This window comes from Pelecanus crispus, chromosome 9 (genome assembly GCF_030463565.1).
Source record: "Pelecanus crispus isolate bPelCri1 chromosome 9, bPelCri1.pri, whole genome shotgun sequence".
Lineage (NCBI taxonomy): Eukaryota > Metazoa > Chordata > Aves > Pelecaniformes > Pelecanidae > Pelecanus > Pelecanus crispus.
The window spans coordinates 8,224,314-8,238,468 of NC_134651.1; the positions used below are offsets into that span (position 1 = coordinate 8,224,314).

Consider the following 14,155-nt stretch of genomic DNA (forward strand, 5'->3'; position numbering starts at 1 on the left):
ACCAACATATTTTTTCTTTTCTGTCCGTCTTCAGCATAAATTAGTGCTTTTTAATTTCTCAGTACATTCAGGGGTTACTCAGTGTAGTACTCACCAGTAATACATTAATACATTAGTCCATCTGTTCGCTTGGACGCTAATTTAGTTGAATTTGGTAGTGAGAGCATGCTGAAATTGTTAAGGTTAATGACTCGCTGTTTTACAAGACAAAATACATTTGATGTTCAATTGATTGCTTGAGTTGTTTTATTGAATAATATGAATATTTAGCTACTTAATTTCATGGAAGAGCATCTTTGTTATTCCACTAATGTTAGTGAAACTGATGACATCCTCATCGGTCGGATACATTACTTTGCTCCAAAAGAATCTGTTTGGTCTCACAAATCCTACTGCTTTGATGTCCGAAACATTCCACAGTGCATCCAGGAGGAGAAAATTCTTTTCATAAACCTGCCATACAGTAACAAAAATGCACAGCTTCTTTAGCATTCACAATGCATAAATACGTGTTTGTTTCTGTAAACTCTGTCTTTGCAGATTCTCTCATAGGCTCTTACATTTTCATGGAGTTGACTGAGGGCTGTTGACAGCCTGGAAGTTAACAAGGTCAATGGGATGTGGGAAAAGACATGAGAAATTTGCTCAGACACCAATTATTGCTTCTGTTTGATAGCCTACTGAAGCATCTAGTTACTGAAAACATGTATTATCTAAGGATAGAAGGTACTGAATATCTGTCCTCACTGGAGAAGTAAATGGCGTGTTGCCTTCAAGATAGGATTTTACCATTGTTGTTCTGAGTGGCTAAATTCAACAGACCAACTAAAAATCTTCTGGCAGAGTATTTAGAATAAGTATCAGAACTTGTTTTGTGTCAGCAGGTATTAGTAGCTTGGCACTCAGCTTTGTCTTTTAATAGTTTGGAAAAAAAAAAATCAAAATCACTGGACTATCAAACAGCTGTGATTTGAGTCAGTGATACATTCTCTCAAAAATTGCAATGTTTGATGTATCTTATCATGGCCATTAAAGAACTGTTTAGTAAGGCTTTTGATAAATAAATATTGTCTTTGAAGCCATTATTGTTCTTAGCAAAAGCCAATTCTGTTTCTTACTGCAAAATGGTGAGACACCCACCTACTCAATATCTGTCCAGTCGATAAAATCGGACTTCTTCATTCAGCATAATAACGTAAATAGTTTTTTAAAGCACTAAAAATAAAAATTGGAAATAAGAAGCATCGAATCAGGAAATAAAAACATTGTGCTTTACAATATTTGTGGTTATGAAAGACATTGTCACTGGGATTCAGGGCTTATAGCAGGACATTGGTAGGATGATCCTACTGGAAAACTGCATGTTTTCCACATAATTTGAATGCTCAGAATTGATCATAAAATGTTACAAAATGTTCTTGCATCCTTCACACCACACATCCAAGAAAAGGTGTTCTCTCTTACATATAGTGAATCTGAACTGAGCCTCCTATTTTTAGCCTTCTGAACTTTGGGAAGATCCTCTGTGAGGTTCCAGATTTCTGGCTTGGGCTGCTTCCTCCTACTTGAACTGCTGATTCTGCCTTCCATTTAAAAAGCATCAAGGGAAGACTCTAGAGAGGAATAAAGCTATGCAAGTATCCTGATATCTTAAAAGTTGCTTTCTTTGTGCTGCAGTCTGTGAATTTATAGCTTTACAGTAATTATTTCAATTTGCTTACTAATGCAAGGAAGAAAAAGTTAAATTAAAAGAGATGAGAGAAAAGCGCTTATATTCTTTTCCTGTCTGATGACTGTTGGCTTGAGTTTTTCTGGCTACAATTGAGATGAATAATAAAATAAATTGTGCAGCAGTGATTCCAATTTTGCCTCTTCTGTTTTCTGTGTAGTCTGATTTGGCAGGCCTTGCTTATTTTGTCCAGCATCTGGTGACATCCCAAGGTCAGTGTTCATCTTTACCAGAACGTTAAAACAGAAAATAGATCTGGTTTTGTTCCTTTTCTAAAAGATCTTCAGTGAAGTGAAATGGTAAAAATACCAAAGAAAAGCCTTTTGTCAGAAACTCCTTCTGACATGCCCATTTTCACAAAGTAGGGTTATTCTGACTTTGAGATTTTTGACACACATTAGGCTGTGGCAACTGCAAAGCTTTGCTTTCTAAAAATAATTTAAAAGCATACACATTTTATGTCTTTAGTTTTATTTAAGTAATAACTAGCGAAAACCAACTTTTATATCGCTTTATAATCCTTTGTGGATTTTGGGAGGGAATATTTAATTAGATATCAAGAGCATTTGCTAGAAAGGGAAAAGTCAGCCGACTAGTGAGATGGAGAGGCATGCGCTCTCTTCTGCATTATATTTGCAGCTTTAAGGGCCTTTATTAGTGAGAAATCCTACATGCCATATATTAATGCCTGGTATTATTCCATTGATTCAGTTTAACCCACACATTAGAGAACCACACTTTGGCTTCGGTATGTTCTATGCTAGATAATCCACTTTTTGAGTAAATCTATTTAAAAATCCCCTTCAGTCTGCAGCACCCTCCCAAACTAAAAGTATTCCAGATAGCTGATGATAAGCCATATTTTAGTCTATGAGATACCCTTTTCCATTACTCTTTTTTTTTTTTTTGATCCTTCTTCCAGTCAAACCTCTGGTTCAATCTCTTACACCCTGCCAGGAAAACAAAAGGAAAATGGAGAAGAGGTGGTCTTTCAGCCTAGCTAAGGTGAAACACCTGTTTCACAAAGGAATACAATTGCATATTTGCTGCCAAGACACCATATGCCAATTGCTCTACTTAGGGTAAAATGGAAGAAGGAATTAGTGAGAGCCTGCAGTGCAGATTTCAGAGGTGTTTTTGTTCTTCTCACTGCTCTCTCTTTATCTTTTCTTCTGACATGGCTTTCTCCTTCATGCTATGACAAATTTTTGGCAGTGGTTTTGAATGCAGATGCAGACAAGTCCTCATGCAATTGTAAGCCTCTGGATTTCTGAGTAATAGTTTTGGGCACTAGCATAACTTTATAGTGTGTGCTCTGCAGGTGAATTCAAACTCCCAGCTAAACTTGTTTCCCAGATTGATTCTGAAGGTAGGCGCTGACTACTTGCTTCGTGTTTTAGTGACCAGACACTGCATGTTTGTGTGTGTCCCTCAGGTTGCTGCGATTCTACTCTTCAAGCTGTTGTATTACAAAAAGGCAGAAAGAGTGAAACGGGTTAATAGCTCATAGAACAGACTCAGCGTATATGTATATACGTGGACAGGTAACAGATTATATTCTCAGTCCTGATGCAGCAGAAACTTTATACCCCTAAATTCTCCTTTGCTAGACCTTATTCTTTGTTCTATGTGAAGAAAATAAACAGCTTTCTCTTGGCTTTCATCCTTTTTTTGAGTATTTGCTTTGCAGACTTTAGCAGTGTTAGATTATCATGTTTATACTGTTTGGCCTACCTGTACAAATTTTAGAAGGATTTTTGTTCTCGCTTGCTTGCTCTCTGTTTTACCTTCCTAAGAGTGTTTTACTTTTGTGCAGCACAAAATTGGTGGCACAAATATTGTGAACTGCTGAAGGGCAAAGCTGGCGCAAATACGGACAAGACAGACAAATATTAACAAGGGTGAAGTCAAACTGATTAAAGAACTTTAGTCTAAAAACTGTGTTTTTCCAGACTGAGCATTATTGCTGAGTGGAGAAACCTCCACTGCAAGTTACTTTCAAAAAAACCACCACCCACCCACCCCCCCAAAAAACCCCAACATTCTGGAGGTATTTGTGTATTATTCACAAGAGGATGTTTTCTTATAAATGCTGGGGAGTGTTCAGCAAGCAAGAAAAATCTATTCAGGTATGAAATGAGAGCATATTAAGGAATTATTAGTTACATAATTTGAGTTTCCTAACTGGTAATTTAACTGTTTCTAAAGTAATAGTCAAGACAACAGGACTCTGTTGCAGATGCAGCATTGTCCTGGCCTAGTAAAGAAAATTGTTTGTTGTATGTACCACAGAACCGTTTCCAGTTCTAAGACAGTGTGTGGTAAAATTTGATATTTTTTTTAATGACAGCAAAATAGGTCACTAAAGTATGTCTTGGTATTTACTCTGTTTTGCATTAAATCACCACAAGTGCTGGGTTTTTTTTTCATGATTTAAAACGCGTTGGTTGAAAGTTGGCGTATAAATTGAGGGTATGCTATAAGACGGTACACAAGGGATGGCAAATTTAGCACCTTTAGAAGGTGAAGCATTCTGTTCACTTAATTAGTTGAGGAAGGATAAGATAAGTTAGAAAAATGAGTCTAGTAAATCAGAAGTGAATTTTAGTGCAAGTGTCCATCATAAATAAGCAAGAGTAAGCCAGGTTTGGGGTTTTAAGGTTTTTTTTCCTGCATTTTCGATCCCCATTTAATCAATTCATAAATCAGTTAATTACTGTCATGAGACCCGAGGGCAGCAGGAAATTGGGTTCAAATTAAAAATAAAAGGAGGTAATTTGTTTTAAGATGGAAAGTTGAATGTTCAGTCGAAGTTTAATCAGAAGTGACCCATTATTTGAGAAGTGGTACATCAATGTCTTTCTAATTTCACAGAATGCTTCATTAAATGAGTATTGAAAAGATCAGGTTAACTGATCATTCCAAAAGGAAGATGAAACAAAGGGGGGTTTTGGAAGCCCGCTTCCACATACATGTTATGCTTGTTCATTCCTCTTCTGAAGTCCTTGTAGAGAAACCAAATCATTACACTGGGAATTCAAGGTTTATTAGCGTCATCCTTTCCAGCTTGTACAGATTGTATGACAAAAACATAGCTTCATGTCAGAGGAGCAAATGTTCTTAATCCCTTTGGATAGCTATGTACCTAAAGACCAATTTACAAAAGGCAATAAACAGCAAGGAGAACATTTTCAAAGGCATGGCTGGAAGTTGGGCTTCCTAAATTTTAGGGTGTCTCACAGTGGTCTGACCTTGAAAAAGTTTTTCCATAAATTGAGATCATCTTGAGAGCGTTCAGCTGCACAATACCTGGAACACTCTGCCCATTGTACAAAGTGAGGGTGATACTAGTGCCTGACTAGATGTGAAGGCCGATGAATTTTGTTTAGGAATCAAATGCGGGAGAGTACGAGGACAGCAACTGTAGCTGTAACTCCTACTGTGGGTGAAAAACATAAAGGAATAATGTTGTTGGCTTTAGTGCTCTTCAGATTAGCATGTCTTTTTCTTAGTGTGTATTTACTAGAAATTTGCTTAGCAAATTGCTGTTAAAAAAGAAAAACCCACTCTCTTGTTATTGTGAGCTTGCTGAAAGAATAAATGAGGAGTCAATTCAGTTTCTTGCTGCTGGAAAGTGTTGCTCTTGCTGTTAAATGCTGAGAGGGACTCTTGAAACATCATCTAGACTCGTATCGCTGCCATGTGCTCCCTGGGATAAAGAATGGGCTTCTGTTACTTGGAAACTTCATGCAGCTTTCTCTGATAAGCATAGTGCTTGAAAGACAATAAAAGGCAAGAGAAACAGAATATGTTTGCATTTCTAATAGTTCTTTATGGAGGTGTCTTTTATGAAAAAAAAAAAAAGGAGCTTTTAAATGTTTCCCTTTATAAGTGCAAAGCAAGATATTTCAGATGTCAGCAAGTTATTTCAGGTAGTAATCTTGGATTAACTATTTGCAAGTATTATCTGTACACACAGAGAGAATAATAAATGTTATCTATAAATATGTACAAATATATAAAATTGTAGTCATTTGTTTTATTTCATGTGCACTCCATAGGAAGGGCTTTGTTTTCTGAGCAGAAAGCTTAATCGTGCAAAAGTACTCAAGCCTGCTTAAGGCGGTGATTCTGTATGAGTCCTTTTCAAGATCTTAGCCAGCAGGGTCTTGATTCCATCATGAGCAAAATGACTTGCGACTTGTAACGACAAAATGTGTTTTGATTCATTTGCTGATCATTGCTTACTTATGTTGTGTTCCTTTAAAAGGCAGCAGTTGAGGCAGTAGCAAAGGCTCCCTGTTTACCTTGCCCAGCTGCTGTGGTCTCAACTAGGTTGGAAGCCTTTGGAAGAAGGGTTGATTGCTCAGTGGATTTCAGAGAAGGAACATACTAATCTGTGTGACCACAAGACAAGTAGGGGAAAAAAAAAAACAACTATTTTAGTGGGGATCTTAGCCGGGGCTGTGCCAAGTTTGTTGCAAAATGCAAAGTCACTGAAGGGTTGCTGGGCTGAGGAGGAACCTAAAGATAATGGCTACTTGTGCAAAGAAACAACTGGCAAAAGTTATTTACAAAGTGGTTTTTATTTTGTTGTACTTCTGCTTTTTAATAGAGGCTGTTGTCCTGAATTCAGTTCTCATAAAACCTAGTTTTAAAGAAAAATAAAGTCTGTCTTTTCAGGTGTTTGCCTCCAGGAAGATACCAGGACTGATCCACATCAGAGCTCTAGCTGATTTGAGGTTCAGTCAGACCACTCACTTGTGTAATTCAAACACGACCTAGTATTTCTTTCCATTTCAGTTGTGTAAGAGGAGCAATACCTTCTGCTCCATGAAGGCATCTAAATTAACAGAATGGGTACGAATGTGTATTTTCAGTGTTTGTATCTCTCACTCTTGAATGTGAGATGAGTGCAGGACGACTAGAACCCTAACCTGTGCTCCGCAGGTGTGTGTCTAGAGCAGGGTGGGATAAAAGCCGGTTAAGTGGTGTTTCCCTGCTGTACAGGCACCCAATCCATCAAGTTTTAGATTCAAGAGAAATAATATTTGCCTAGATAGAGCGATAATCTGATCTTGTGTAGAAAATCTAATTCAGTACTCATTCAATTCACCAACTCTCAGTAAGGTACTCAAGAATTAGTATAAATAATGTAATTCTTTTGAAGTTATTGATTGCAATTATGTGAATGCTGATGAACAAGCAATAGCACCACCGTAGCAGAATGACAGTGTTCCTCAACCTCGCACCAGTCAAATGACATAGCTCTCTAATCTAGTGTGCAAACTTAAAACAAAGATGAATAGGTGTTATGAATTATTCTTGAAGTATGTATTTTATCTTTATAGTAAATTACTTTGTGCATCTCCTCCCCAAGATCTTAAAAAAAAAAAAGTTTTCTGAAGGGAAGAATGGCTTCATTTATTATGCTGATACTTCTATGACAAATTATACAACACACAGATGCATCACTGAACACAAAAATTTGTATGAGTTGGTGCTAATTTTTTTTTTTTCTTTAAAGAAACTGGTGGGAGCTTACTACCAGAAATAATCTTTTAGAAATGTATAGAAATAGTGATAGATCATTGATCATGGAGGCATTAATTTGTAGAAAAAATTAACAAGCAAACTTACCAGCAATGCAACATACATTTTTGAGATGTACCTTTCATTGAGTTTTCTTGAGCATGTCTGAGCCATGTCACACTGTTCAAAAAAGCTTAATTTAGCTGGGAATGTACTCTCTCAGGAGGTGGATTGAGTATCTGTAGGGAACTATGCATAAGCTGAGTAGTTTTGAGCAGCGCATGTTGGCATATCGCATCACTGATAGGATTATAATGCATTTGTGTCCCACACTTGTTCGGGAAGAGAGCTGACAGCGCTGTGCTCAATTAAGAACTAGCTCTTGGATCCATACGATGTACTGCATTGTGTAGTACAAACATAATTCCCATTCAGCAGGCATATATCAGATACCAACATTTTATCCCCCAGGGGTACATGAGTAAGATACTTTATATTGTTTGTTTCCAGGAAGACAGTAGTGTTTTTTCTCTGCTTCATGTTAACTTCTTTTGTTTGAATTGAACTTAACAGCTCTTTTAGCTAAAGTACTATTTTTCTTCAGTCTTTGTATGGCTTAGAACCCAGCATGCGAAAGAGCAAAGCTCAGTCACATAAGAAGAGGTTGTACAAGCCAGAACAAAGCATCTAAATTGTTTGTCTCTCTCAATTGCCCACTTCCTGATGTTTAAAACAATAAACCCTATGGAGTGCTTTTAGCAAGTGAAAAGGTAGTGGAGTGCCAACCTTACAAATCAGTCCTGTTAAAGCTCAGATCAGTTTTAATATTTTTTAACCAAAGCTTTATTTGGCCACTGCTTAGCATGTGATCTCTGAATGCAAATAACTTCATGGCTGTTGAAGAATGTGTTGGGCATCATTACCAGTTTTAATGCCCCTAAAAAGGGGCTTCACTTCTTGTGAGTACAGTCTTTTTTGGAGTACAAGGACAGAAGCAATTGAAGATCAGTATATATCAAGAGGAGGAAACTGAAGAAATGTTAGTCTAGTAGATATGGGAAGCTGGTATTTGAAAAGGACACGCTTCCAGAACATTGTCAATATTGCTTCACAATCTGGAAATAATCTAAACCAGAAAAAGTGTTCATCTTAAATACAGTACCATGGGCTTCTGTGAATTTTATTTGGAATTCAATCTGAAAAGACTCTAGATATTTTTCAAAATTATTTTCATAGAGATGTAATCGTAGTATAATCTCCTGATGATTTAGGCATTTCTGAATGAGGGATATTATCACCTTCTTATTGCTGCTAGTGCTGTTTTATACGTAAATTCATAGAAAATAAAATTGCAGTCAGAATTGAGGTACTCTCTTACTGGGTCCTACGTAAAGCTCCAGAACTAGCCTATATAAAATGTTATGAATATGAATCTGGCAAAATACATTCATCTCATGAGACACTCCTCTGCTTAAGCTTTCTTAATGGCTATGTTTTCTTATATTCTTATTACTGTCCCTCTCCAGAAAAAAAAAAAAAAAAAGTGGCATTAAAAGGCACATGCAAAATGTTAGTTCCAGGACTAGCCTAACTTAATCTGAAACTGGATATTTCCCTAGAGTTTCTGCCAGGGCTGTCAAACAAAGGACAAGGCTAGTTTCCCAGCACTCAGACGCAAAGACATGCTGCAAGGAAGTATGTTAATGAGAAGCTTATAGTCCCTCTGCAGCCCCCAATCAGTCCCTCTGGTAAGCCCACATTTTATTCTACATGGCACACAGTGCGTTGTACACTAAATACAAAATACAGTAAAGGACCTTAGGATATTCTAGCTAAACATAATAATATATTTAGCTGCTGGCATCCAAAATTAAAATCATAAACTCAGAATAAGATTCATGGGCAAGGAAAGATTTAGACCTTTCGAAAGGAGATACAAAATACAATGATGCTGAACTTAGTTGCCTAGAGCTAACCAGAGTTTGACAGAGCGCTTGAGGTGAAGCTTTGTTCCTCTTCAGGATGTAGGTGAATGCAGTGGATGCATCTCCGGTTATTTGTGCATCAGAGTTCACTTTGAAGAGTACGTTTCAAAGAACTGCTCATAGCTAATACATTTTAGAATGGCATGATACTCACGCACTGTCACATCCTCCTGCTGATCTCCGAAATAACTTTGGCCATAGTTTCTGTGCTTTGTACTGAACTCATTGCTGTTGGTGAACAGTGAGTGTATTCAAAGTATGCTTACCAAATCGAGCATCCATCGGTCCATCCAAGGTGCACCTCTACACCTATTTTTATACCAGATGGGGATTAGATGGGCACTAGGTTCCTAGCTTTTCCAAGAGGGGCAGTTCAGGTCATACCTAAAGAGCAAAACTAGAGGCACTCCACAAAAGCAAGGATAATTTTAGGATATATGTCTCAGGAGTTATAGGGATGTAGAGAAAGGTATTTCTTTGCAGGTTAGTTTTGGGTTATTATACCAGTTTCAGGAACACAGGTTTAAAATAATTCCTGCTTTAGGCATCTTTGCACCTTTGAGGCTTGGGGTTTTGTTTTGTATTGGTTTGCTTTTCTTCAGTCCACACCTGGGTATCAGTTTGTTGTTTCTTTGTGACAGAAAATATGCATCGTAACTTCTTGCTTTCTCACAGTACAAGAAGAGGCCAACATCTTGTACAAATAATATATTAAGATTGCCTGGTGTTAAAAAGAGTGGTCACCCTAAAGGATGTAATTCTGGGGAACTGACCAAAACCCTGTATTATGTGGATGGTGTTACTGTATACAGAAGTAGGATAGTTGCAGAAGATAAAAGTATATTCTTTGATTATTGTGTTTACCTTTCTTCTGAAGACCAAATCATAACATATTTAATAAAATGTCTGATTGCTGCCTAGCTCACAATGAAATATGTGTGGGTATTTTTTCTCCCTCCAGGCAAATTTTTTAGCAGCTTTGGGAAGCATAATTACAAAGACAACTGACATTCCAGAAATAAAGTCATAAGGCTTAGGGTTTTTTGCCTCTTTCAGGGACTTGGAATCAGTTAATTAGATCAGTGAAATAAGTTCTAATAATCGGCAAAACTTAAGAACAATTTGAAGGGTTTTTCAGTCTCTGAACAAAATCCAATGAGCATTTGAAGGAGGAAGTCAATGTGGAATGCTAAAAGGCTTCTTATTTTTTTCTCGCAGAATTCTAGCTTTCTCTCCGAAGCTCTTTTTCCTGTACATACAACAAAAACTGAAGAGCTGGATCCCTCCTTCAGCCTGCATGAGACCATTGCAAAGGTAACAGAAATGGAGATCTCACTTACACATACTTTCTTTCATATGGCCAAATTTGACTTTGTTAATAAATCTGAAAGATAATCTATTTTTTCCTGTGATTACTTTGAATGTAGTTAAAAGTTGTGGAGTTTTTTTCATTGAGATTCACCTTTGGAATAGTCTTTACTGTTATATTGGTCAACTGGTGCGATCAAAACAGTTTTATGTGCAAATGCTTAATTTTGTGTGATTCAGTTGTATTTTGCATGGTTCACATTAAACTTACTGGCATGAGTGCAGGGCATTGATAGCAGGAAGTAACAAATTTGTTGCTGTCAATTTTGCCAGTAAGAGGGCTCTTTGAGGACACCTTCACATGCAGAGATACTTGGTTTTACGAGCTGACACAGTGTGCTCCCATGGGAGGAAGGGGTGGCCACCCCGTGATTCTGGAGAGTGCTCTAGAGAAGGGACACTCACAAAGTTAATGTGTTCTGACTCCCCTCTTGTTGCTCCAATAGAATACTCCCTCGTGTTATTTATTAATAAGTCAAAATTACTCCTTGCTCTAAAGTGCTCTTTGTTCACTCTGTCCACTCGGCAAGCCCTATTTCTACAAAGAGACATGACTACAAATGAGCCCAACTTAATGGATTTGTCCACTTCTTATAATTGGATTTCTTATAAACCAGAGCTATGTAGACCTCACAAACAGATTTCTTTGTTTATTCAGAGCTACTTCTTTCAGAAAAGCAGCTGCTGTTGAAACATTTCTTTTGGCAACAACAAAAATAAATTCACAAAGATCAGCAATGCACAGATTTAGCATATAGGCAGATCAGCATCTTTGGCAAAATAGTGACTGATCTTGGGTTTTTTTAGGGGTTTTCTTGTTTGTTTGCTTAGGTTTTTTTTTTTTTAAAAAAAAGAAGCACGTATTCCTAGACGTTGTTTTGAAGCTTGGCAGAGTCTGACAGTTAAGGAACAATCACAAGACAAGAGTCTTCTCTGAAGCCCATTTAATGGAATTGATGGTTTTAAAGCCATCTGTGATGCCGAAGTGACTGAAAAGATTCACCAAATTTCTTCCCAAAGACTGAGAGGAGTAGTTATGTGATTATTTACTGCATAATTAATGAGTTACTAATTAGTGTGTGATGGGCCATGTGTAATCTGAATAATCTGTATTTAGTACTTGCTCTATAATGTTGACTAACACAGAAAAATATTTATTAGATAGTTGACTTGAAGCATTTTGATACTGTTTAAATTGTTACAAATTATTTTAAGTAGGTTCATTGAGCATTACAATTTTCTTTGATAAAACTTGATGAATATTGCACTAGGATACCGCTATATTTCCATTTTACTTTTCAGACTGTAGCCCAGGATGCTTTTATAAAGATGAGTAATACAAGCAGCAGTGGAGTGAGATCCTCAGCTGGTGATTTTGTCATCTTTAGCTTAGCTCAGTTGATCTTAAAGTAGTTTCTGAGTAGGTTGAACAGCAAAAGTTTCTAAATTTCATCTATTGTTTACTCTTTTTTATAGTTAGATAATGGTGGTGTTACCTCTTGGTTCCCTCCACTCCCCCACTCCACCTTTTTCTCAGAGTAACTAAGCCAGCCATTGTCTTCCCCTTCTGCAAGATGGGCTTTCCTTTGCCCCTCCCTTTATCCTAGTGTTTGTCATCTGTTCCAATTTGAAAGCATTTTATAGAAGGCCTTCATATGGCTTTGTGTGGTAACATTTACCCAGCTTCATACCTGAGGTGACGTCATACGATCTTTTCCTTCGTAAGATCTTCTTTCAGCCCTATGTTTGATTCTGGTGGCTGCATGTTAGTGCAGCCAAGCTGCTGCATGTGTAGTCTGAATTCTAGAGAGTCATCTTATTTTAGGAATTTTCTTTTTTAAACTGACACTGGTTTCTGTGCTTTAGGTAACCTGGAAGGTTGCTGGGGCTTTGGTGGTGGTGGTTTTTCCTATCTCCATTATCAAAACTCTAGATATGTTCTCTCTATACTGCACACACATTGATTTTCAGTGTGAGCCCTTTAAGGGTGAAAAAGCTTAATGAATTTTTATTTCTTTGAAAAGAAAAAACACATATCAGTTTAGCTTTAACGAAAGCATCTATAATTACTAAAAGAAAGGAAATTCAAGTCACATGGAGATACAGATCTTTTAAACAACACCTGTTCTACACCATTCCATTGTTGATCACTTATCCATGGTCAATGTATGACTGCTAGCAGATTCTATGTATATACTGTGAACATGAATGATATATGATGCTTGGTGCTTTGACATTTTTTCCTTCCAGTGAAAAGTGGATTATTAAAAATATTTTTTTTGCATTTATCAGTTGCTGTATATGCTTGATGATTGTCTTCGAGCTAGTATAGTTAAAAATAAATATGTATTTATTTGACTGAAAGACACAAGTGGATAAAAATACAGAAATGTTTTATATCCTGAAATACCATTTTGTCTTGTATCTTTGAAAACAGTTTTGTTGACTTTTATAAGCAAGCTAAAAGGAAAAACACTTTTTATTTGGGCTTCTAAGTTGCAAAAGCAAGTTGTATTCATGACACTACAGAAATTCCGATGCAATTCTCTGAACACCTCAGAAACCTTACAGTTTGAGTTATCGAGTTAGTTTCTTACTGAAGTCTTTAAAGTAAAAATATGGCTTGGATATGGGATTTAAAGGAAACGCTCTAAATTTATTTAGTTAACTAAGCATTTTTAATGCTATTCCTTAATCTGAAATCTTCGTATTTTCATTGTGGTACTGTGAAAAGATGAGGCCAAGTTATCTTCAAAAGATTAGAAATCTCTAGCTTTATATTAAATCACTCATATTTACAAAAAAAATCTGTAGTGAGAAATTAGCTTGTAGTTAGACTTTACACTCCTCAGTTGGAAGTTAATGCTCCTCAACAGCTGCATGCCAACTGACTGTGTATGCTCCATTGCAATTGCAAGTAAAACAGGTATCATAACTGCTTCAGAACTTTTAACTTTAAATTTCAAAAGACTTTTCACATAAAACTGGGTTTTATGTTCAAAGAAATTAAATATTCAAATATAAAAAATTCAAGATTTAATAATTTCCTTTAGCTTTTTTCCTCAGAAATGGTTTATGAAAATATTTGAAATAGTAACTTTTCATTCTTATTTGAGACCAAACATATTTTTATTAATCTTGAAATTTTTCACACAATGAAAATGCCGTATTCCAACCTGCTTTATTCAGATACTTATCTGGTTATTTTACCACTATTTATCCAAATATCAAATATTTAAATCCTTGTTTACAGAACTAGAGTAGTACAAAACACTGTTAACCAGCTGTAATGGCTTTGAAGGCTATGAAAATCTTTGTCATTTATCAAGTTCTCCATGTTATTAGATTATAGAAGTTCAAACTGTAGGAAGTTCAAGTTGAGGAAAGACCTGTGAGGTTTTGGAAATACAAATCTTGGAAAATAAATCCAAAATATTGCAGGTCCGTAGTAGATAGCTTATTGTTGTCTGAAAGTAAGCAGCGTTCTGCTATATCATATTTAAAGATTTTGTGATCTTTAGAGGCCTGGTACAAGCTAAGG

General features: G+C 36.5%; 1 protein-coding gene across 1 annotated transcript in view; it reads left to right on the plus strand.

Moving 5' to 3' along the window:
* The window catches only part of NAALADL2 (N-acetylated alpha-linked acidic dipeptidase like 2), a gene marked incomplete at its 5' end in the record, with an annotated part of 290,863 nt that overhangs the window by 210,882 nt on the left and 65,826 nt on the right, over positions 1 to 14,155 (plus strand). Inside the window, one exon of the mRNA XM_075716831.1 lies at positions 10,465 to 10,560. Coding sequence (XP_075572946.1) covers positions 10,465 to 10,560 — 96 coding nt within the window. The remainder of the gene's footprint in view (positions 1 to 10,464; positions 10,561 to 14,155) is intronic.